Source organism: Hesperophylax consimilis, chromosome 13 (assembly GCF_061612785.1).
Source record: "Hesperophylax consimilis isolate HC1 chromosome 13, BYU_Hcon_1.0, whole genome shotgun sequence".
NCBI lineage: Eukaryota > Metazoa > Arthropoda > Insecta > Trichoptera > Limnephilidae > Hesperophylax > Hesperophylax consimilis.
This window is the reverse complement of record NC_142848.1, coordinates 30,491,235-30,517,908: the sequence shown is the minus strand read 5'-3', so window position 1 is coordinate 30,517,908 and position 26,674 is coordinate 30,491,235. Positions and strand designations below refer to the sequence as shown.

At 34.6% G+C, this 26,674-nt stretch overlaps 2 protein-coding genes across 3 annotated transcripts in view; one reads left to right on the top strand and one right to left on the bottom strand.

The window, feature by feature from the left end:
* LOC149418758 (midasin) overlaps nucleotides 1–7,725 on the top strand; it is a 49,189-nt gene extending 41,464 nt beyond the window's left edge. For both annotated transcript variants that reach the window (XM_089638988.1, XM_089638987.1), the window contains 3 exons: nucleotides 28–233; nucleotides 5,867–6,220; nucleotides 7,206–7,725. In XM_089638988.1, the coding sequence (XP_089495114.1) occupies nucleotides 28–233; nucleotides 5,867–6,220; nucleotides 7,206–7,397 (752 nt within the window). In that variant the 3' untranslated portion in view covers nucleotides 7,398–7,725. The remainder of the gene's footprint in view (nucleotides 1–27; nucleotides 234–5,866; nucleotides 6,221–7,205) is intronic.
* A 1,047-nt stretch (nucleotides 7,726–8,772) lies between these two features.
* Nucleotides 8,773–26,110, bottom strand: rush (pleckstrin homology and FYVE domain containing family member rush hour). Its single transcript, XM_089638986.1, has 7 exons — nucleotides 26,094–26,110; nucleotides 25,824–25,888; nucleotides 25,193–25,394; nucleotides 21,108–21,233; nucleotides 18,780–18,886; nucleotides 17,481–17,756; nucleotides 8,773–12,882 (listed from the first exon to the last, which is right to left on the bottom strand). Exons 1-7 carry the CDS (start codon nucleotides 26,107–26,109, stop codon nucleotides 12,808–12,810), a joined length of 867 nt encoding a protein of 288 aa, XP_089495112.1. The 5' UTR covers nucleotide 26,110; the 3' UTR covers nucleotides 8,773–12,807.
* Between the last annotated feature and the right edge of the window lie 564 nt (nucleotides 26,111–26,674).

The following is a 26,674-nucleotide window of genomic DNA, read 5'->3' as shown; positions in this document are numbered from 1 at the left end:
ACCATTCGTTTGAATGTTTTTTTGTAGGCGATTACCGCACCGGAAGGAGAATAAACATGCGACGAGTGATCCCTTACATCGCTTCACATTTCCGCAAGGACCGCATTTGGTTGCGGCGCACCCGCCCCGCTAAACGAGAATATCACATCGCCGTAGCCATAGATGACTCCAGCTCCATGTGTGACAATCGCTCCAAGGAACTTGCCTTTGAAAGTTTGGCGCTTGTTTCTCAAGTAAGTAGTCGCAAATATTTCATAACTAGCCGAGTTTTTAGTTTTTCAAAAGTTTAGAAACCCTTGGATGGAATGTGGATAAATATTGATTGTTGATTGATTCCCCTCTTTTCTGAAAATTGTTAAACCTCTCTTTGTAATTAAGAACATACCTGTAAAGAAGGGAGACCTAAAGGCAATATTACCACAAACATCGAACCAAATGTTTGTGCAAACATGAAACATTGGGGCAGGGCCAATGTTTTTTCCTGTTTGGGATAAGAAGGGAGACCAGTCTAAAGGCAGGGCAGTTATACCTCAAACATTGAACCAAATGTTTGTGCAAACATGAAACATTGTGGCCCTGCCCCAATGTTTTTTCCTGTTTGTGTAAAGAAGGAAGACCAGTCTAAAGGCGGGGTCCCCCGCGACAATATTACTAAATATTAAAAAAATAAATGAAAATCCAAGAAGCTTGTTTGGCAAAGGCGGAAACTTCCACTACATATGTAAAAGCCCAATGGGCGTCTAAATAAATAAATAACACAAATTTCCGTCAATAACGTTGGGCGTTGAAGTTCAGTGTTTCCCACAGTTTTTATTCACCACCTAAATTGTGTTTCTAATTTTTTACAAAAAATCATAATTCTGATGTAAATTGACTCTAATAATCATCAATTAAAGTAGCCATGGTCAATTGGTGCAAAATTGACATCAACATTGGGCAACATTGTCAGTTGATGTCAATTTTCATTGTTCAATTCATTGTTCCTGTAAATTGAAAGTTGCACTGGTTTAATTGGTTAGGTAAAACATTTGTTTAAGGGCCATCTCAAAACATTTTTCGAAACTTTACGCCGATAGATGGTGTTATTTTCAATATCGTCTAATAAAACACTTTTAACACGTTATGCTTAATAATATTGAGATGAATTATTGGTTTGCGAACGTATATAAGTAATATTAATCTGTATAAATTTTTTATGGTACCTAAAATTACATAATCGTAGAAAACGGCTGAAAAATACACAATTTCATTGCAAAAAATACGTACAAAAGACATTTCACGCAGCTCCGCGCGCGTTGGTACAGGAAATTTTTATTTACCCAACCAAAACCATTTGCGAAAAAGACTCCATTTCAAAAAATTTACGATGTTTCGCATGAGTATGAAAGAGACACGAGATAGAGGTTTGTTCAATTCACTAAACTAAATCAATGCCTGGGAAGATTAAATAATTTATAAAAGGAGCCGGCTAGGAACAACGGTATGTGTGCCGGGAGCTGGCGTTAACTGGACCTTTTTTTTAAAGGCCGCTTTTGCTAAATGAACATAATCATACCAAGCGATGTAGGTATATACCTACATAGTAACCATGTATTCGCGCTTTTGCTTGCTCACAAATATTTCGCGAATAAGTCAAAAGGTTACACTTTTTCTTACATTTCTATGGGGCGCATTCATCAAACCAACGAAGTGGTTAGAATTGCCAGACGGAGAAACAAATTTGTCATATGCATAAGTCAGAAAGGGCTCTCGTAATATCAAGCATCTAAATAATATAGGCATTGTTTTGAAATCAGCTCGCCACGTGCGTCGTAATATATGAGTGTCCACAAAGACGATGCCTACAGTGTGCATATGAAGTCGCCTTTTCACATTAAAAAACTTTTTGTATTTTGTAAATGGGTATATTTTATTTTCACAAATGACAAACATGTCATGTAAATAATAGTAAATCCTTTATAGGGCAGAAAGGTGATTGAAAAAAAAAACTTTTTGTACAAATATCTTATACACGGTGTCCATAAACTAGTTGTAAAACTGCCATCACAGTAAGCGGAAAGCGTTGCCTGGGTCGTGATGGAGGAATTAGCCAGCTGTGGAATTGAACTCACGATGCCTGGCGGGAACGACGATAGTAAAAGATTTTTTATTTACTTATTTATTTATTTTTTATTCTTTTCACATATTCTGTCCATATTTCTTTTTTTTGTAAGATCCTTTTTCTTTCAATGTTTGTTTTAATATTTTGTCCGATAGCTTGAATTGGTCTACTTTGTCCAATTAATTCATCATCTTTCTCACAGAGAAGCAGTCCTGGATTTCTCCACAAAAATTAATTTTAGGGGTCTCGTCATTCGAACACTTGTTTTCTTTATTTCCGCACCAGTGTTTGTGGGAATTAAAAGATATAATATAAAGGCATTAAAGGAGTATAATTTTTGAGCAACATTACATATGAATCACCCTATACCAAACGAGCGACATGGGTCATAAAATAACAAGCGTGATGGTTAGTTAGTTAGGTAGGTACCGAGAAAATATTTAAAAAATAATAAAATATTTTGAAATAATTTCATAATACTTACCTGTATTCCGATTCGCCGTGCTGACGTTTCATCCCGTTCGCACTTAAGCTGCTGCCACACGCAAAGCTCACATCAACAGATAATATAAAGCACAATAGCGCTCGCCATACAATCCCATACAGACCCGACACACGTAAAAATATAACGCGCTATAAGTGTGGTTCTGAACTTCGCTAACCGAATTTATTTTACGTAACCGCTCCCGACGCGATATTTGAAAAGTTATGAGTCCCCCTCTCCGCCGTAAAAAGGAGAGGGGGTCATTTTAAATTACGGAGCTACCAACTAAGTTCCGTGTTCCCTTTGACAGCCATGACATAAGGAGCCTAATAATGCATTTCTTATTTATTATGTTAGCTCATATCGTCATGTGTGCTAGTAAATTTAGGAACATAAAAAAAAACTTTATTTGGCAAACATACTTAACATATATTTAAAATATAAATATAATCAATATTTGAATTTGAAGTAAACAAATTTTCGCCCTTTCAAAATTAATCATATTTTTAATCTCAGTATGTTTATATGGTAATATCATTCGGTTTTTTGATAAAGTTGGACGGCTTGGACGAAAGTTGAGCTTATTTTACAATAATTTATTATATGTCGCTTTCGTCGATCGGCGTGCGAACTGCGAATTTCCTGATTCGACGGAGAGGTTATGTCAGGTTATGTGAAAATGCGCTATTTACGCGCAGATTGTTTAAAATCTAAAAAGTTTTTTAAATAGCATTTATAACTATATAGTTGGCGGCATCTTCATCTGAGGATGAGCTGTCCAACAGATCCAGCAATAGGCGACAAGTATCATCCATTTCGAAAACGTGCTCAAGCTGTCAGTAAGTAAAGTTGTCACTTTGACAAATGAAATTATGTTCCTCGGCCGCTCTCGAATTCAACTGACCCCCTCTCCTACCATAGGAAGAAATATTTGATAGCGTCGTGTGTCGGTAGAAAAGATGATGCGCTGTACATTAACTTTTGATGTGAGCTTTGCGTGTGGCAGCAGCTTTAGTCTTGGATTCACTCTTTTCCCGGAATACTGATGATTCTTATAAAGGGCACGCCTCATTTTTATGGAATAACAATGCTGTACAAAATCGAAAAAAGTCACTTCAAACCGCGGCAGACAATGACTGTTGTAGCCCAGCTACACTACTCGCGAAGTTGATCGAAGTTGACCGAATACGATAGTGTGGGCACGAACTTCGCTTCGCTTCGGTCATCTTCGCTTCGCTTCGCCCGACTTCCGATTGTTGTCGGTAAATGCGCCCGAGTCAAAGGACTCGAAGTTCGAACACGAAGTGTCTGCCCACACTACTCGGTTCACTTCAGTTCGCTTCGAGACGTCGTGTTTGGTGGTTGTGCGTGCGCAGAGTCATAGTGACTATACGTAATAAAATATGGCTTCTACACTGTGGTCACAGGACCTAATTTTTTTGTTCCTAGAAACACTCCAATCCGAGGCGGTTATTTGGGACCCAATTGAAAGGGACCATAAAGATAACTAACTAACTAACTAACCTTGAATAAACTTGACGGCCGGCATAGTCCAGTGGTAACGCATTGGACTGCCATTCCGAAGGTCGCGGGTTCGAACCCGGCGTGCGCAAATAAATTTTATTTGATTGATTTGTGTCATTCACAATTAATTAATTAAAATAATATATAGTATATTTGCGGCACGTTCCAGAGTGGAAGATACTACCAGTATCGCCCTGGTGTAAGACCACCATTCAGAATTGAAACGTTGCTCCAAATGGCTTAAGCCGTGTTTAGTGACTAGATCTGAATAGCCAGGTACTTCCCCACCTTCCTCTTTCCCTTCCCCACTTACCTTCAGCCTCACAACATCCCCCAATTGGGGATGCCATAGTCTCACTGGCTCCAGACGGGAGCAGTTGGGACTCTTGTGAGGTATTCACTATAAAAAAAAAAATTAAAAAAAATAACCATCACGCCGTTTCCCCGCAGGGGTAGGCAGAGAGGACGGACCGCCAAACAACTCGGTCTTGGCACACACTCCTTGCCTCATTCACATTCATACATCGTCTCATACATACTCTTCTATTATTCTGACTCTTGACATGGCCCGACTCGAGTATCTGATTCACTTGATCGTGCCATGTCTTCCTCGGGCGTCCCCGACTTCTGCTACCATTCACATTTGCATCATATATCCTCCTTACACTCCTATCTTCGCTCATTCGCTCTACATGCCCAAACCATCTAAGCGTCCCTTTCTTAATCTTACTCATTACGCTTACATCAGCCTTGCCCTCTTTGCGGATCTCCACATTCCTCACACGATCAAACATGGTTTTACCACACATACGCCCTTGAGGTGATTTTTCACAAAAACGGCGCTTTACAAATTATCCAATTATTATTATTATTATTATTATACGCCTCAGGGATCTCATTTCAACAGCATTTAATCTACTTTCATCCTTTATTTGCCACTTGAACGTCCATGTTGCCTAGTGCACGGACTCCGAGAGACTGAGCTACTCGCGAAGTTGCACGAGTGTGTGGGCACGCACTTCGGACTTCGGCTAACTTCGTCGAGGACTTCGTCGAAGCGCCGAAGCGAGTAGTGTAGCGGCCGCTCAAATGAATGAGAGAATGTGAATTGGCGGGCGTCTAGCTAGTGATAGTTACAGATTTAAGAAAGTTCTAAATAATTACAACCGCTCTCACTATAATTATTATACAGTTAATTTTGCCTTTTTTACTGCGTGCCAAAACCGCAAATGTTCCTTGCGACGAGTAATACTGGAACATTCGTAAAAAAGCAAAACGAACATTCTATCAGAATAACAAATCAAGCCGCGCAAATTGACATTTTTACTACAAATTTACTGACCACTTTAACACCGTGGGAATGGGCTAATAGCGTGCACGTGAAACATATGGCTCGCACATATGTTTGTCTCCTTCTAACACGGATTCGGGCATTTCGGCTGGCGGTGCCCGCATAAAATAATTACTTTTGTTAATTTAATTACTTGGTTATTATAAGTGATAGAACAGTGAAATTTTCGTTCGCGATAAACTCATTACGAGTATTATTTTTCGGTACTAAAATAAATAAAATATTATCTATAGTTTTCAAATGTGGCTGAAAAATAGATTGTATGGGAATTGTCACATCTGTTTCACCTTAAAAGATAGTATTTATAGGTATAGTATACAAAAAGGACATAAAGCATAATGAAATCGCAGGCCTATCATAAAATAACAATTTTTGCATGCATTTCGTAATCAATATATTTTTGTAGGCATTAAATCTTTTGGAAGCGGGTGAGCTAGCAGTATTGAGCTTCGGCGAGGATACGCAAATCCTTCACTCATTCGGCGACCAGTTCACCGAGAGTTCCGGCTGCAAACTCCTGGAGAACCTAACCTTCAAGCAGACCAAGACTCGCATTGCCAAACTCCTGGACTTCTCTTCCGCTATGTTCGAGGAACAGTGCTCGGGCAGTAGCGCACCAAACGCCAAGTTACTCCTGATAGTTAGTGACGGCAGAGGAATCTTCTCCGAGGGAGAACTGAAAGTGACTCAAGCGGTGCGGAGAGCGAGGCAGCAAGGAGTGTTCATGGTCTATTTGATTGTGGACAACCCGGCCAGTGAAGTAAGTCACTTCAATTATTTACTGAAAACAGAATGTGATCAATAGCTAGAGTCATTTATGCCCACTTTACGGAGCAGTGCAATATACAGCATGCCGTAGCATCAATGCTCTAAAAAGTGAATAACTGTGTATTTAGAAACGGAGAATTTAATTGTTTTTAAAAGCATGTATAGTAGACCCCTGTTAATTCAAACCCTAATAATTCGAAAAATTTTCCAAATATTTCATACAAAATGCTTTTTTGATTCAAAAATTATTTTGGTATTTTAATAAAATAATTTAATTAACGCCTTCTATGAACTCATGATTTAACCTTAATGCGTTGGTTTTCTAATTAACAGGGTTCTGCTGTAATATTGTAATATAGTGTGCATTTATCCCTTTTTCCGGAGGGGAAGATGCTCTCCGTATTACTCTGGAGAGATAGATACCTTCCAACTTCCCAACCTTTTTCTTTCCTTGGCCCACATCCTTCAATCTCACAATGTTACCACCATACACCCCTGTTACACATTGTTATATTTTTTTCTTTCCCTTGCCCACATCCTTCAATCTCACAATGTTACCACCATACACCCTGTTACACATTGTTATATTTTTTCTTTCCCTTGCCCACATCCTTCATTCTCACAATGTTACCACCATACACCCTGTTACACATTGTTATATTATTTTCTTTCCCTTGCCCACATCCTTCAATCTCACAATGTTACCACCATATACCCTGTTACACATTGTTATATTTTTCTTTCCCTTGCCCACATCCTTCAATCTCACAATGTTACCACCGTACACCCTGTTACACATTGTTATATTTTTTTCTTTCCCTTGCCCACATCCTTCAATCTCACAATGTTACCACCATACACCCTGTTACACATTGTTATATTTTTTTCTTTTTCTTGCCCACATCCTTCATTCTCACAATGTTACCGCCATACACCCTGTTATATTTTGTGGCTGTAATATAATTTATTTATTTAAGGTTTCCATCATGGACATTCGTATGCCGGTTTTCAACACCACAACCTTCCAGCTGGAGACCTTGAGTCCTTACTTGGACTCCTTCCCTTTCCCGTTCTACCTCATCCTGAGGGATGTGGCTGCGCTGCCCGCTGTTCTGAGTGACGCCCTAAGACAGTGGTTTGAACTGGCCGCTAACATTGACAAGCAGTAGAAAACTTATCTATTATTATAAATTTGACTTTATCATTTGGTTAATTTGTAACCAAACCAGTCCTCAATCTATTTACCAATTAAGAAATAAACTTGGTTGTCTATTGAACCAAATAAACCGTGTTAGGTTTTTTTCTAACTATGCCAATCGAGTTTGGCAAATTATTAACCAAATCAATTTAGGGTTAGGCTTGATTATTTTTTTTTGGTTTTGGTTTTGAACTGACTGTGATTTAATTTAATATTATCAGGTTATGCTTGGTTGGTGAATCATTATTATGTTACAAAATTATTATATTTTTCATAAAATAAAGAAATTATTATTTATATATTCTGTTTTATAATTATGTATGTATACAGGGTGTTAAGGGACGTACGTGACTTACTTTCATCAGTGATTCCTGACATTTGGAGTAAAAAATTTAAATGAAATTTTGAAAAAAATAAACAAAAAAAAAAATTGTTTTGACAAGCAAAAAAAAATTCTTCCACATTTCGTCACTGGTGTTATGGGACGTACGTGACTTACTTTTATCAGTGATTCCTGACATTTGGAGTAAAAAATTTAAATGAAATTTTGAAAAAAATAAACAAAAAAAAATTGTTTTGACAAGCAAAAAAAAATTCTTCCACATTTCGTCACTGGTGTTATGGGACGTACGTGACTTACTTTTATCAGTGATTCCTGACATTTGGAGTAAAAAATTTAAATGAAATTTTGGAATCCGGCGACTTTTGGTTTTTTTTCTTCCAAAACAAGCAAAAAAAATTCTTCCATATGTCATCACTGGTTTACTAACCGACGTGGAAAAAATATGGAGTCTTGTCTTATTGTTCGACAGTTATGGTTATCTAAACTGCGTAGCTCAATTTTTTTTGAGTTTTTGCAGAGACAAACAGACTTTTGCTTATGATGAGTATTTTAAATTGAGAACAATTTAGATGTTTGTCACGCTAGAGAGAGAAAGTATAGCAAGTTGGAAAAACAAACCCAAAAACAACGTAACTAAAAAGAGCAAACTCTAAATACGTCGACTGGCTGAATAACCTAAACATCCCACATTGATTGACCTCTACCATATTAACAGGAAGAAGAAGAATACGGCGCATTGCTATTATTCATAGGAGGGTATGTGTTTTCCAATACGCTCTCGCGTATGTTTGTGGCAGGCGGGCGGAGTGGATTTGATTTGTATACAAATCTACAGTTTTATTCCGAGGTTGATGAAATTTTGCACACTGGACCTTCAAAACAAGAGGAAGGTCACTGTCTACATTAGATTTTGAAAACTCTACGTAAAATCCGAGCAACGCCGGAGAGAGTAAATGAGAAAATAAAACAAAACTATTATTGCATGGGGAATAAAATTTTATTTTTTAATATAATTACAAATTAAAATATTTATAACATACATATAGACCATATGAGAATATTATAAAAATAGAACACGGATAATTTTTTTTCTCTATCTCGTAAGTCAAAATTACAAAAACAAATCCATAACATAACCATGATGATAATTCAGAAAATTGAGGCTTGATAAGCTCAGTCATTTGAAGTTAAATGTGGAAATTATTCGAACTTGAAATCAACTTTTAAAGGCACAACATGAGTGTAGATTTAACTAGCCTATCATTAGCAAAACACAAAGGTCGGGCGTCACAAAGCACCATAATAAATAATTTAGGAAGGAAGAATGCTTAACGCGATACCCCTTAGCCTGAGATACAAATTAAATATTAAGATACAATAATAATATGTGCCTCGTTTCCTCAACTCGCAAGCAATATTTATAATCACAAATTGAAAAAGTTTAAAACTAACCAACTTAATGTTCTGCCGTACAAGTTAGTTATACAAGTGATGATTTACAAGTACAGAAGTTTACGTGAACATAAAATAATTACATCTTTAACAATTTTATGAAGTAGGTAAAGGACAGAATAATCCACTTTTATGAATGTAGGTTTCTTTTCGTATGACTTCATAGATTTGTAGGCCCAGTTGTTTTGTGACAGTCATCAAATGACCAATCACTGCCATTTCTTTTTTTGACAGTTGATAGGTTTCCGTTATTGTTTCGTACTTATTACATCCGGGAAGAGAAAAGAGGACACATCACCTATATAAAGATCCATTTGACAACTTAAAAGAGTTGAAAGGTACATTTTTTAAATAAAAAGGCAAGGTGACGTTCAATAAATTAGATTAACTCTCATAATGGGACCAAAATGAGTATTTTTTAATTTGTATTAGGCCAATGTATGAATATCTTCATACTTCTTGTAGGCCGAATGACACTAAGGACGGGTTGTTTCGGAGAATTTGAACAATTCATCAAATTTCAACGTTCATTTCCGGGTTCTGTGAAAGTCCTATTCAAGTTCTGTTATTATGTCATCATAGGCTAGGTGCTTGACAAAACTGAAATTAAAACAGAACTTTAAAAAATCTTTCACAGAACTTGAAAATGAACGTTGAAATTTGATGAATTGTTCAAATTCTCCGAAACAACTCGTCCTAAACATTTTTGACTAAAAATAATACTACATACCATCCTACTATCGAGGATATTATAATAATAATAAACATAAATTAAATTATTTTAATAGAACAATAAAATGTTAAATGAAAACCATGAGATAAGAACAAAAAAGAGTGAAAAAATGTTTTTTAGTATTTCTACACCAATCAAGAGAACTAGCTCTTGAGTTTGGTGTAGGACTAAATTAAGTTTGTTGGTTAGTTCGAAAACTTGAAACGTTCTTTGAATAATGAGGGTTTTCCTTCTCTGAGCCATTCTAGCAACCCAAGAAGAAAAGGTGAGATATATTATGTACTATACAATATACAGATATTTTACGACTATTGTCAAATTAAATCCTCTAATTTTTATCAAACTGGCCAACTTTTAGCACGGTCAAAACATCTCTAATGTGATGTATGCACGAAAGCTGATGCTAACAAAGGAAAGTATTAATAAATTATTATCATACAATCGTGTACATGTTTGTTTATATTCCAGGTGGGCTAGATTTTTTTGTCGATTTAAAGTTGTACATTTAAAAATGAATATGAATATTCCAAAGATAATTATTTACACTACGCACCTATTGAAAATAAAATAGCCTAAAACATAAGTCGATAATATTGAAGAAAAGAAAATGTCTTTGTGTCGAGGAACTAAAAAGATGATAAATTATTTTCTACGGGACATGCATAACAACAATTAGCAACAAACAGCAAAGCTTTAATAAAATTTACTTAGCAAATCCAAAATGTAAATAGTATCGGCAATTGTGATGCTACAATGAAACACCAATCAATAAGAATTCAATGAGGATTGAAATACACTTTCCTATAAATAAGCATTGCATTTTCTACGAGTAAATTAACAGCCTTAATAAAAAAACGTGGTGTAAATATTACACAGCTCGTAAGGTAAACAGTGAAAACTTGACTTGTTACCATAGCATTTGTTTGCTTAAAACCATGCTCAAGGTCGGCTTTACCACACCAATGTTGAACGGGCACGTAAGAATCTAACAGTGAGACGGTAAGTGTGTAAACATTTATGCATTTCAGAAATACAACATTACTTAACGAATTTGAAGTGTATTTTTTATTAGTGAATTTAGATAGAATATAATCATAAATAAACCACTCACTAGATCATTATCTTCAGGCTTTTTGTATGAAACAAATTGGTCCTAAAAAACCATAGATATGCCAATATATAGACAGTACAATTCTCATTCGGAGCCTACTTATTATATTATACACCAATGAAAAACTCTGAAAGTTTATTCTATAGACTTTCAGAGTTTTTTATTGGTGGATATAGGTAGGCAATCATATAACATCACAATATTTCGGTTCCAATTTTCAGAGTTATACCCCCCTGATCATAATCCACAAAATGAGAATTGTTGCATCACAAAAAATAATTATTTTTGTATTAAAATATTTATACAATAATTGTCAAATATGTATACTTTGATATCTGGAATAATATTTTCCTGATCAATCATTCATATCTCATTCTTCAAACAATAACATATTTAAACTTTTAAATATTAATTCACACTAGTCTCCGTGTGCAAGGCATTTCATGAACCCTGCGAAAATTAAAATAAAAATTGGATAATTTGTGCAACTAAATAAGGCCTAGCGCGTCATGCAGTTTTTAAGTTCACTTTTTAGTACCACTATAGCATTGCTTTTGTCCGGACAGTCAATATTATTTATGCGCCCACTTTTCCAAGCCACCAATATTTCTTCCCTTCATTTTATTTTGTTTGCTAATATTGTCTATTGTGAAATTATTGATTTTAATAAGAGTGAAATCTACCTGGCAAAACTGAAAAAAATGCATTAGATTTAAAAAAATAGTTTGTTTATACGAATTTTATCTTCAACAACTCATTAGTTGGTAGTTTTTTAGACGCCAGCAGATAAAGCATTAAACTCTTCAGATAACCCAACCATGTGTTACACAACAGTACCATAAATAAACCACTCACTAATATGAAACAAATTGGACCTAAAAAAGCATAGATATGCCACAATATCTAGACAGTACAATTTTCATTCGGAGCCTAATTATTATACTATACACCAATGAAAAACTCTGAAAGTTTATTCCATAGATTTTCAGAGTTTTTCATTAGTGGATATAGTCAGGCAATCATGTGGCGTCACAATATTTCGGTTCCAACTTTCAATCGGAGTTATACCCCTCCGGAACTAAGTCAGTTCAGAGATTCTCTTTCTAATACCCAATGCATAGAAACAGTTTGCTTCTAGAATGGTTTTAAATCAAATAAGTAAGTTATTATTGCCACTAGCAATTTACTTACAATTTTCAAACATAGAAAATAATAAAAATGTAAAGAAAATATCTGAAGCAGTCTGAAAACAAAGTGCAAAATTCAAATTAGAATAAGGCAGGTCGCACACGAGAGAATCAGCTAAAGGCATAAAATCCAGTACGGTATATGGAGGTGCGCACACGAGCGACAAGACACAAGGGAGATTTTTTAAAACATTTCTATAAATTTTGTAATAGTTTTCAACTGTCGCCGCAACTAAAGTCTCTTATCTGCGGGCGGCATAATAGTAAAATAAGAATTTTATTTTCCAAACAAAAGTGGTAGAAAGAAGTCTAAACGCAAGGGTTTTTATCTATTCTATATATAAAACTAGGTCATTGTTGATTCATGCAAATAATAAATCAAACATTAACTTGAAGAGGGTTTGTGAAAATCATTTAGAAAAATATATTGATTTTGAAAATTGTCCAAAAGTTTTGATTTCCAGTTCAGATTCAGTTTGGAAATGGGAGGTTGGGTTTGGTCGCGCAGGGCTCGGCATCCGCCAGCTCCGAGGTGTGACACCGTCTCTGCCACTGTTACTTTACGTTAGCACCATTGTCTTGGGACGGCTGGCAGTCCTCAGTCTTCTCTCCGTCGCCGTAAAATGTCGGCTAAAATTAATATAAACAAACATTATACTTATACATTTTACATATACTTCTTTATCCACGTTTTGTAGATGCAGTATTAAGCTGTTTCTTGTAATTAAATGCAAATATTAAATGATAGAGGTAATGCATTAATCAAACACCAAACACTAACGAAAGATTGTTAGCGTTAATAGCGGCACATAGAAATATTAAAAACTACATTCAAATCTTTAAGGGGCATTAGTAAAAGATGATTTATAAAAATATAAAGTCAAATATAATTTTATAGCATAAATAGTCTCAATTCAACTATTGCACAAATTTAATGTACAAGGAGAAAAAATGTAAAGAAAAGCTCAAAGAACAATCTTGCAGTAAAACATAGCTCAAAGAACAACAATGAGGATCTTACAGTAACATGTGAAGAAAAGCTCAAAGAACAATCTTACAATAAAATGTAAAGAATAGCTCAAAGAACAACAATGTGGATCTTACAGTAAAGAAAAGCTCAAAGAACAATCTTGCAGTAAAACGTAAAGAATAGCTCAAAGAACAACAATGAGGATCTTACAGTAACATGTGAAGAAAAGTTCAAAGAACAATCTTACAATAAAATGTAAAGAATAGCTCAAAGAACAACAATGAGGATCTTACAGTAAAGTAAAGAAAAGCTCAAAGAACTATCTTGCAGTAAAACGTAAAGAATAGCTCAAAGAACAACAATGAGGATCTTACAGTAACATGTAAAGAAAAGCTCAAAGAACAATCTTACAATAAAATGTAAAGAATAGCTCAAAGAACAATAATGAGGATCTTACAGTAAAATGTAAAGAAAAGCTCAAAGAACAATCTTACAATAAAATGTAAAGAATAGCTCAAAGAACAACAATGAGGATCTTACAGTAACATGTAAAGAAAAGCTCAAAGAACAATCTTACAATAAAATGTAAAGAATAGCTCAAAGAACAACAATGAGGATCTTACAGTAACATGTAAAGAAAAGCTCAAAGAACAATCTTACAATAAAATGTAAAGAATAGCTCAACGAACAACAATGAGGATCTTACAGTAACATGTAAAGAAAAGCTCAAAGAACAATCTTACAATAAAATGTAAAGAATAGCTCAAAGAACAAAATGAGAATCTTACAGTAAAAAATATAAAATAAAGGGTTTATAACCCCTCAGGCTAATTTGTTCAGTTTTGTGAACAGCTCATATAAATCGTTGTGTCTCCCTTTCTGTCATGGTGAGAAATATGATCTAAACGGAGGTAGAAAGGGAACACCCCATCCTTCGTATTCAAATCTAGAAGTTGACTACAGAAAAATTAAAATGTACACCTTTACGAAACTAAAGGTTCTGACCGCAATTTGAGCAAAAATTATGATACTTTGTGAATTGTTTATGAATTATTTTTATACGAAATGACAAAAAAGTGAGTTGACAATAATGCTTATAATACATTTGTCTAATAAAATACGTATTTTTTTCGTTATCAGTGATTTTAGTTCGGAGTTTAGATTAAAAAGCATAAGGGATGCCATTTAAAATAAAAAATGATTGCATTCTAAATTTTAATATTAAAAAAATTATGTTTATTTCTAATAATAAAATTTTAAAGCATATTTCATCACCTTTCAAAAACAGTTTTTAGTTTTTGGATACATTCATAAATATTCCGTTTATTTTGATATTATTGCAAATCGGAAATACACACAAATTCTGCGACTTTCTGACAGCTTCTTTAAAAAATATGAAGGTAAATACTCCAGAGGCCTGAGGGGTTAATCATTAATCGTGCAAAACAGCAAAGTTTAGTAAACAGAAAAAAACTTCTCAAGCGGGAAAACCTTATATGTTGGAAAATATGGGCCTTTTTAAAAATCCAGTCTTCAAGGGATCGAAAAAACCAAACTTTTTGAGTATGAAAACTTCTTATACAAAATATTAACAATGTTATAAAATATCGTCGCTGTTAAATCAAACCGGCATATGTGCAAAAATGGAGCTTTCGAGTTATTGGTGTCAAAAAATTTCTTTTTTTCCCTTCTATTCTTATATCGAACCGGCATGTCGTATAGTTGAATAAAAATCTGTCAGATGGCGTTGGGCTGGTATGCATTTACGCGGGAATTCTCCACTTTTTTAGCAGAAGACAGACCTATCCCGCAATACGCCAGTTGCTTCACAACTTTCAAGGTGGAAATGCGTCCATCATGTAAGTAAAACTGAATTATCTCACAATAGTACATTTTTATTATTACCCAGATATGACTTTTGTAAGACTTATTGGCAGATAATCCGGTTTGCACTTAACAAAGGCGTTTATAGCAGCCTCAACTAAAACAAACCGGCATATATGCCAAAATGTCTGACCCAGGTAAAATTTCTCCCGGTTAAAACAATAAATTAAAATAGGCAAATTTAATAAAAAAAACTTTAGCAAACTGAAAGATGCGAAACTTCGGTGAGGAATACGAGTCTAAAACCCGTGGAAGAGTGAACCAACGAAGCGTGAAGCCTCCTTGCCACAACTGTAAACGCAAGTGTTCCTAGTCATTACTACAGATCTCAAAGTTCTCGGGAGTATATCGATGGTGGAAAATCTATCGCCGATCACAGAGATTATCTAAAAGAAAGAAAGGAGACAAACCTTGCAGGAATCAGCTACTACCAGTACAGAGGTTTTTTCAAGTCATACAAACTTTCACACCGAAGAAAGATCAGTGTGATGTTTGTATCATTTACGACGGCAACTTTTACTTCAAAACATCCTACAGATCACATGCCTGGGAGGAGGCGAAGAAAAGGAATAAACGGGGCAATGGGAGCGTGAACACTGTTCTGATGCAAGCTTATTCCAAGAGACCATTAATGAGAAGAAGAAAAATGGTATCCTAAAGTTAGTTACCACCGGGATAATAACGTCAATTTATTCAGATTTCCATAAACGATTGGGAAACTTTGAAGTTACCAGCAAAGGGAAGAGCAGTTTTATGTTAATTGTTTATAAAAAAATTGTGAAGCAATAAATTATTTTTTCATTGACAACATTTTTTTTTTTATACCTAAAAACAGGTTCCAAAAGAAGAAGCCACTATGACGCAAAAGCAAATATTACACTGATTTTAAAGCCATACTGGCATATCTGCTTTTACTCTTAATTTAAGCAATTTTCGATTTATTTGCAACTACTACTTCAATAAGCAGTATTCGTCTAAATTTTATTCATTCATAAGGTGGCTTTGAGGTAAACCAAACGGACGTTAAAGGGAAAATATCATATGAGAAATCTTTAAAGCGCTCTGGTGAAAAACAAGCATTTTGCAGATATGCCGGTTTGATTTCACAGCGACGATATATTCATTACGTAGCAGTTTATTTTCTACCATAGGCATGTATTTACTGCACGGTAGAGGATTCAATCAATTTGTACAGGAAAAAAATTAAAGTGCGACGGAATTAAATAATAATAAAAGCAAAAACATCAATATTTTAAGCAAGGGGACAATAATTAAGATTATGTATTTGGTAAATGGCCACAAAATTTTGCAAAAGGGGAGAAAACACAACAATTAAAAAGATTTTTAAAATAAGAAAAATAACATCAACTCGTTATGGGTAGAATTATTTTCAATAGAAGATCAAACCTTTTGTTAAATGTTCTTTGTCATTTACAGCTGATATTCTCAAGACTGTCAATAACTAGTTTCCCAAAGTGGCTTCTGAAGCCCTGTGAATAATCAAGAACACTATAATAAACTTTGGTATCTACCCTACCAATAGATGTGTACATATTTAAATTATAAACTTGTAGAAGGGATACTGACACTCATTTTATGAAGTAACAACTCAAATAACATGACTTACACAAAACTAAATACAAACCAAAATCACCACATTTATCCGCAGGGATAGGAAGAGGGTAAGGAATACCACACAAATTCACACTTCTTTGCTTCTCATATGTATACAAACTTCCGACTGAAGTATTTGTTTCATTTGATCGTGCCATATCTCCCCGGGGCATCCCCGGCAACTTAAATTCACTTCCGCATCATAATTACATTCTCCTAACAATTCTTTTTCTGTCCATTAGCTCTATGTGACCAGACGATCAAATCGTCTCTTTCTTAATCTTTTTCAACACTTACATCATAAATTGAATTCACGTCTAAACTCATCATTACAGTAGACAGAAGGAATAACTCTGTATGTGAAAGGGAAGAGGGAAATTTGTCATAATAAGCTCTTAATGGAATGAGTACTCAATCTTTTTTGCTTTCTTCGTTCCCCTTTGCTACAATAAAATTTTGCATTATTTTATTTTTTACTCATTTAGTTCTGCCTTTTTGGCATATAAGATAAGTTTCTATACTCATTATGTATAGTATTTACAAGGTTTTTTTTATAACCCCTTCATCCTTTTTTCTTACAAAAATATAAACACGCCTTTATACTTTTTGATACATGATAAAGAAATAGCCAGAAGGTTAACTTTATGTTGAAAATATGTACATCATTATAGGATCCCGCTATTGACAGAATCATTTAAAAACATATCTACCTAAAAAAACATTACATTTTTTTAAAAATAATGTGCCATTATATACTCACTTCCTCATGTTTCTCCTGATTCCTCTCTTCATCATCGTCGCTATCCTCGGACGAGTCGCCTCCTGATCCCGCTGCGTCCGGGACACTGAGGGCTCCCGGCGAGCCAGGGGTCCCCGGACCAGGAGGGGGCGGGACGGGGCCGCGCTGCCGGTCCCGGGTCAGCCGGTCGTAGCACTGGTGGCACACGCGCAGGGGCTTGCTGGACTGCCCCGGCAGGAGGAACTTCTTAGACGAGCAGGGGCCGCACACCACCGAGCCGCAGGAGCGACAGTGGTGCTGGAAGGTTAATACATTTGATGAGTTCAGACTTAAGGTGAAAATAATGAGTTCAATCTTATGCAGAAATTTGTGAGCTTTTTATTTTCAACTAAATGGTGAAATACCCATGAAGTTTTTTTTTGTTTTGTGCATTACAGATTGATGTAATCCTATTACAATACGCATGAAATATACAAAGTTTTCAATGAAACATTTTACAATAACCGATATTTTAGAGTTCTTGCCTAAAATGACTTTTGAAATCTTTAAGGCCAATGTTGAAAATGTCAAGAGACCTAGAGGTATCATTTAGCAGCACCATACCTCTTGTCATGCTATGCTGGGCCATAACGTCTGTTCTTCCGTGTGAAATACAGAGCAATTCGTGGCGTCGACTCTGACGGTAGTTGTTCGGTACAAACAATTTATAGCATTCCAAGAGGTATGGGCTGTCAATGTAATAGTTCATGATTTTAAAAGCTGTTACTTGAAGGGTCCCATTTCTCCTAGATTGGAGACTTTCATATTGCGTTTCGGAGAGCAAATCTATGTGATGCATAAATCGTGGGTATTCACCATGCGTTCTCATATAAAGATATCTTAGAATTTTTTTTAATTTGTACTAATAATTCTATGAATTTTTGTTAAAGTTGTCTCCTACAATGAAAATTCACATTATTTTCAAAAATATAATAATTATTAGAGCATGCTGAGGACAGAACTTAGTTAGAGTTATTAGAAATTACCGAATAGTATCGAAGATATAAAACGTCAAAATGTTGATATTTGCGGCCGGCAAATAAGCTTATGATGTCAAAGTACATACAACGACTGGTACAGCACGAGCGCCATTCGAATTGTGAATTGTGTTATGATTGTACACACGTTTTACCCAAGTTCACTTTGAAAGTTTATAACATCGTCATTATGAAGTTACCTTTCGAAAATCTAATTTTACTGTTGTTACTAACTCTTTAAATATAATACATTTTCTTTGAAAGAGAGAAAAAAATCAGTGGGTTAAGTTTGTGTAAGACTTACCCTGCGGTTAAGAACTGTGAACTGAGTCTTCTTACAGTGCATACAGACCGGAGCCACATTGTCTGGCACCCACACAGCAGCGTGTACCTCTACGGCTTTCTTTCCACCTGCAGAGATCATATTATCATTATATGTACATGTCATCTTCATAATTTGATTACATATCGTCGGTTAACTGACAGAAATTATCTATTTTTTCTTGCTTTACTGAGAAAACGAGTCTTTGTTTATAGCTAATTGAGCACCATAATAGTCACTATGAGCTTATAATACCAATACTTGTTAATACAAAATCACTAAAATATTTCAATGACTTTTAAAAGTGGGATAATGTGCAAATAAAATATGGATAAAAATCATGAGAACATTTTGGTGACGTCCTGAGAGAAAAAAAATATTACCATTCATTGTTTTACATGTTTGCCAAAAGTCACTAAGGAGGGTTTTTAAATTTTTTTTCCTATTAACCAATTAATGCTTTTGAATGTGCGGTGTTCGCGGACGGCGCGTGTATCGTACCGCGACAACCCGAACACTGCTCACGTCTTTTGACTTGTATAAACAAACGAACTGCGCTCGCCAGATTTTTTTATTGTTTTATTTTTTGAATATGGTTAAATTTTTTTACATTTTTCATTGCTTGTTTTGTTTTTTTTTTGAACTGGTCAATTTATTATGCTAACTCTTTATAAAAAATAAAATATTTTTCAGATGTTTTTGTTAAAAAAAAACGAGTATTAAGTGGTTAATAAGAATAAAACAAAAAGTTTAATTCCCACATAAAAGCAGTTGTCGTAGATCAATAAAAGCGCTTTTAAAAAAATCACCTTTGTTATTATTTTAGTTTGGTATAACTGATTAAAGGCAGCAGAAACTTTAAAGTGGTTTATCTCAGAATCAACATTTCTTTAGTTAATGACTTCTAGCAGTAGGCCGACGATATATATTTAGTATAAACACGGAATTAATCAGACAAACGTAAAATAAGTGGGATAATAAAATATTGTTATTCAGTAAGTTTTACTGCCACAACAATCACGTTGTTTCCACCATTTTGCATGTTTGCAATATTTAGTATTCAACGCTAGACATACCTTAACATAAAGACTTTAACCAAGGCTTTGCACATTAAAAATAGTAGATTTACACAAATTTTTCATGTGTGGATTTGTGCATACTTTTCATGCAGTAAACCCTCTAAATCAGTACTTCTCAAAGTGGGCGATAACACCCCCCATTGTAAGCGCTGGAGGGTTTCAGGGGGGCAGCAGAAGGCTCAAAGAAAATTAAGGGGCGTTAAGGAAATCTAGAGGGGCGACGGCAGACTCTAGCTGAATTAAATAATAATAGTTTGTTTTACTTTCTCTCATTGAAACATTCTTTGATTTCAGAAATGGGATATGGGTCACAACCTATTTACCCTATCCATATAATAATGCATGTTTTTTAAATTATATTTGCAATAGCTGTTTTTAAAATACGCAGATATAAATTACAGATGGTAATGTAAAAAGGTAAGTTAAAAAATATGGGGGTCATAAGATTTTTTTAAAATCTCAATGTGGGCGGTGATCGAAATAAGTTTGAGAATCTGTGCTCATGTGACGAGTAATTAAAATTTCACTGCATCAGTTGTAGTTTCCTTTGCGGTTTGATGTAGACATTGTACGAGTGTAATGTTTACTTCAAACAAACAATATTTTAATTCTAAATGTCGCCACGTGAAATTCACTATCTGTGGCATTTTCTTATGAAATAATAATTTTTGTAGAAAGAAAAAAAATATATCCCAAACATATTTCTGTTAAAAAAACACATGGCGGGATTAATATTATTTATAGCAGAAATATTAACAGCTTAATGCTTTTGAACGAGTCACGCTCGCGCGCTAAATGTGTTCTAATTTCTGCTAGCCCGAGTGATGATCGCTGATTTCGACTCGCAGCGTTCTATTTTTAGCCAACACGAGTAAGGCTCGTCAAAAGTTAGCGATGTATTTTACGCAGTTTGAATTTTCCTGCAGTTTGCCTCAGAGATCGGTTGTATTTTTGAGCAGCTTATTTCGTTATTACTATATTGTTTTCACGTATGTATGAATGCATCGTTTTATTTAACCTGATTTTTATAAAAACACTTTTTATAAAAAAACCCTAGAATTAAGTGGTTAAAAGCCTCGACGCGTAGTGAAATTTACAGTGAGTATTTAGTTCTACACTTGGTGGCATTATTAACCCACTTTTAACTAAAATTGCTCTGCATTATAGAAAGCCAACGATATATCATTATAACCGTAATTTTGTGTATTCCAGAACAGAATATTGTACATACTTTTTCTCAATAGGTCCTCGATGCATTTCTCTATGTGGGCCATCCATTCCTCTTTTTCCGTTGATGTAGCTGCGTAGACGGCAAAGGATTTTGAAGCTGTTCTAATGAACCATCCATTCCGAAACTCTAAAATAAAATAAAATGGAAAAATATGAAAATGTGGTAAAAAAAATTCTATAAAAATAAAGTTATTTCGAGAAAACCGTAGATTAAATTACTCAACCCTCAAATATCTCATAAAGATAAAATAGTATTGCAATACAGTCAAAATTGGTTATGTAGGTACTCGTAACTAGGTACCTTCATAAACATATTTATTGGTTATTAAAACAAAATTAACGATGAATTGTAATACAAAAGAAGACATAAAAAGGGAAAAAATTTGTGAAGCTCAAATTTTGCAAAACTTTCGCAGATTTGATGACAATTTTACATTGTGCCCGATGGATAGCGATGGTTCACATAGCCGACAATCTTACGCAGGTAGTTGTAGTAAAATATGAATATGTCCCTAATGGGATAGGAAATTCTTGAATAATAACTATTTTTCAGACCCAATGACCCATTCATATATTCAGAAATTGTGTTGACAAAATTATTTGCTCGGTATACCAGTGAATCGACCTCATTATAATAGTTATTAACAATTATTATAAATGGTATTATTGATTCACCTACTCTACTGCAACTCATTCCCTTCAATATCCCCTCGCAAAGACTCAGAAATAATGAACTGCTCTTCCTCAACCATCATTCGACAAATTTTGGATATTATTCACCATTGTCCAGAATGTGTAGACTGGTCAACTCACGTCAAAACCTTAACTTTTTTGGGATAAGTCTGAATGATTTTTGCCGGTCGCTAAACAAGTGACGGAGTATTATAAGTGTCCCGTGGTCCTGATCCACGGCGTAGTCTTGACTTGATTCAACTTGTCACTTTATTTTCTTATATTATATCTGCCTTATGTCTTTGCTTTCATGTACCTTTGTCTAATCCTGTATTTTTCATTTTACTTTATTCGTGTTATTATTTTGTAATTTGGATGTCCGTTAATAAATAAATTATATGTAATTACTCATTATAGCCGTGAACTCGATCATTTCCTTTAAAATTGTCATTTTGTGGCTTGAAAGGATTTACCAAAGGTATAAAACTACTGTAGACAGGGTAGCCGAGAGCCCGAGCAGGGCCATTTATCAGGGGGTTGCTCATTATCGACCTATTTATATGCATTTCTCATTTTTCTAATCGATAACAAAAAACATGTGCACCCTTGACCTATTGAATCCGACTGAGGCCACCGATTCGAACTCAGGTCTTATTTGTGGCGCAGAGTGAAGGCAGCGCGAGTTCAAGTGGAGGCGGTATCTGGTACTAAACTTGTCACATTCATTTCACACTAAGGACGGGTTGTTTCAAATTTCAAAGTTAATTTTCAAGTTCTGTGACAGCTCTTTTCGGGTTCTGTTATTATTTCAATTCTGTCAAGTAACTGGCCTATAATGATGTAATAACAGAAATTGAAAAGGACTTTCACGGAACCCGAAAATGAACGTAGAAATTTGATGAATTGTTCAAATTCTATGGGATAACCCATCCTTAGACGACAGACGTTAAGTACAGTCGTGTATGACAACATTGACAACAATATTGTGATAGGGTGTTAATTTTCAAATAACCTTTTTCATTAACTTGTCGTAAGTTTAAATAACGGAAATTTCAAAGATTTATCTACCCGCGTAATATAGAACAAAAAGTATTCTTTTAAGATTATTTTCCAACATTGAAATTTAGATATATCAAAAGTTTGTGGGTTGTGACTTTTGACTAAACGGCGATGATAAAGTCAGTAACCTCCTCTCGACCACTAAACCACCATGGTTTCTAGTACATATTATTAATGCTGATGTTATAAGTTTGTTTAACCCATCCAACATTACATTAGTTTTATCTTGAGTTTATCATTTTGCAAATTTTTATCAAACACATAATGACTAATAATATAGTGAGTTTTATCTTCCATTGAGTTATTTATGTTATCCAAACAATTCAGCAGACAAAATTTAATGCAAATTGTTGGAATGATAAAAATCTATGGTTTTTCCTGTCATGAATCATTTCTTCAAGGCAGTGTTGATTCTATTTAAGATTCTAATGTCTTCAATGTTTTGTAAGTCTCATTTGCTAGTGAATAGTGGTCTGAATTTGTCTTTACAAGTTGTGGGTTTGATTCCCCTGACAAATATTCTAGTTCGAATGTTGAATTATTTTTTAATGACTCAAAGTGCAACTTTTAATACTTCTTCTACCTGCTTCACTAAAGAACCTCCTAATCGTTAAAAAAAAGTTACATAATGATTCAACCTGCAAATGACAACTTTTCTCGTCATGACTTTATAAAAAAATAGAAGATAATTTGTAAAGAGCATGCAGAAAGAACAATGTAAAAATGATTATATTGTTTGAAGTGAATGCATCTAAGAAACACTTCTTACATGGAATATATGATTGCTGCATAATATTGAGAGTCTTAGTCACATTCCTAAATGGGATACCAATAAAGAGTTAAAACGATTTATATTTTAATGGCCACGGTGAATCATAGGCACATTGCATATTGGTCATCTTTCTAATGGAAAAAATAATATATAATATTTGTCATAGTATTTACAGGAATTCAATGATAACGTCTTTAAAGCTACATAATGTAATGTTTCCTTAGTTTAGGTTTTTATTCTGACCCTTTAATAGTATGATGCGGTCACCATATAACTAACTAACTAACCATCAGGCCGTTTCTCCACAAGGGTAGGCAGAGAGGATGGACCGCCAAACAACTCGGTCTTGGCACACACTTCTTGCCTCATTCACATTCATACATACTCTTCTATTATTCTGACTCAAGTATCTGTTTCACTTGGTCATGCCATGTTTTCCTCGGGCGTCCCCAACTTCTGCTAGCATTCACATTTGCTACATACATTCTCCTCACACACCTTTCTTCGCTCATTCACTCTACACGACCAAACCATCTAAGCGTCCCATTCTTAATCTTACTCATTACGCTCATATCAGCCTTGTACTCTTTGCGTATCTCCACATTTCTCATACATGGTTTTACCACACAACCATGTGAGAATTATCCGCCTTTCTACTTTAAAATATTCAGCAGCAATATTGTCGAAACCGACAGCCTTACCATTCTTCATACGTAATCGGTATAAAGGTTTGAAATAGATTTGTAAATTTATTTAGTATTTTAGATAAAAACACATATTTGATTGATAAGCAAATCAGATAAATAAATAATATTAATAATAAAGAGATTGGAATGTATATCTAATTTCTAAAGCACCCAAAACTCTCCAATGGACGGACAGCTATGGCATCATGGTATTTGCACAGCTTTTAAATTAATTTAATAGATTCATAACATTAACCAATCCCCGCCCCCTCACCCACAAACTTTAGTAATATGCAGTAGAGATGAAAAAATACTTTTTGCTATTGCCGGTGTAACTTTGTTCACCAGTGTATCCTTAAGCATACTATGTATTAAAAAATCAGCTATCCTGGTAAAACTATTTCGCAGATTACATACCATTTTTTATAAATACATAATATGGTAAGACGATACAATAAGTTATTACGAAAATAGAAGCAGCTGGCGCACAGCGAAAGTTTGGCATCAGCGATCAAGAAGTTAAAATAGTTTGTGAAATCTGCCTAGTAAAATTTTTTTCATTTAAAACAATTGATACCTGTGATCAAAAATCTAAGAGCAGATGTAATGTTATAAATACCTAGTAAGAAGATAAAAAAGATTGCTTGATAGATTAAAAAGAAGAAAATATTAGCACTTGATGAGACAGATTTTCGAGTCTTTCTATTTCTTCAATGCACATATTTCAATAACTATTGGAAAACATGCTATTTTCACATAAACTTTTTTGCCTGTAAGTTTATCTATTATATCAAGTCTATGTTCAGTATCAAGTTAGCCATAGATTGAAATTATAAAATTTTCAAATTTAGAACAATATAGAAGAAATTTTGCATAAAATTTGTTTTAATCACTCACGTCCATCGTCTTTGATTGATTCCAGCTTGACTTCCTCGAGGGGTATGATGTGCTGTTTATTGTATTTTTTCTTATTAATGATAATGTTGCCATACACAAGAATGTCGTTGAAAAGAAAAAACTGTCGTGGTTTTGGTTTCTTGCGACACATTTTGGTTAGGACTCCCTCTCCCACCAGCACCCGGCCCTGCACCGCAAGGGGCTAGAAAAAACATTAACAATGAATGTTCCACTTCAAAATGTTTATGTTTATAGTTCAAATATTTATATTTTCTAAGAGAAAAATTATGAAATAAAACTAATACCAATTAAATTTGCCATATGATTTTCATAAATTATGGTATGTCAAAAATGGATTTGAAAATTTTGTTTGTCAAAATGTTAGGAACAGCTACAATTTTAAACATACACAAAATTACATGATTGAATATACTTTCACTGACATTCATTTCAAGGTGTAAATTAACATAATAGGCTCAATTCTGTGAAGACATCCTGATTGAATTAGACAGATTGGATTTCAATACAAGACATCAATTGAGACTTTGGCATTGGAACCAATAATTACAGTGTGATATGATGTTGTCAAAATCTTTTACCTAGATCAATATTTTTACAAGCAATACCATACCTGACCGGAGCTGCCGAAGCAACTCTCCACCATACTAATCCTCCTAGCATTTGCTTCGCTGTTTACTAAAAAAATAGAAAAATGTGTATTTGTTTAATAAGAAAGTTGGGATGAAAGTACAAAGAAATTAGAAGGTAAGCACTGTAAGATATCATTTAAAGCGTTATTCCATATTGGAAAAGTCCAAAGTGAATCTAGATCTTGTTAAAAACTGTTGAAACGTAAGTTTTCGAATAAAAAAAACAATAAATGTCAATCCAAAACACTCACCGAGCCTGTCGACCATGATTCACATATATTTCTGAAAAATTAATTTTTCTATGTAATGAGTAGAGATGGTGTCTACAATATAAAATTAAATAAACCACTTGCTGTAAAGTTCCTGTCGCGGTTACATTGTCCCGGTGACCATAAATCAACTATCTCCGGTGACTGGGGTCACTGAGCGCGCTGGCAGACTGCACAGCCGGTTAACAACTACAACGGCATGCCGCGGCACCGGCCTGGGCGAAACCTTCTTGGCGAAAAGCAAACTGGGAGGCGTATTAAGTTGTAAAATCTTTACCATTTAAGTAACGGTGACGACAGTTATAGAGCAGCTTTTGCTTTTGTAAAATCATTCACAAAGACTATAAGTACCATTTCAGTCATTGTGACGACAGTAATAAATTAGGTTTTGTTTGTGCAAAATCTTTTACAAAGCCTGTGGGTGCCATTTAATCGTGGACCAATTTAATCATTTAATAATTCCGTACCAAATGGTACGGAACGCCGTTAGCGTGAACTAACTGGAAAGTAAATTTGCTCCATGTAGATCAACAAAAAGTAAAAAGCAATGCTTTTTGCTATCT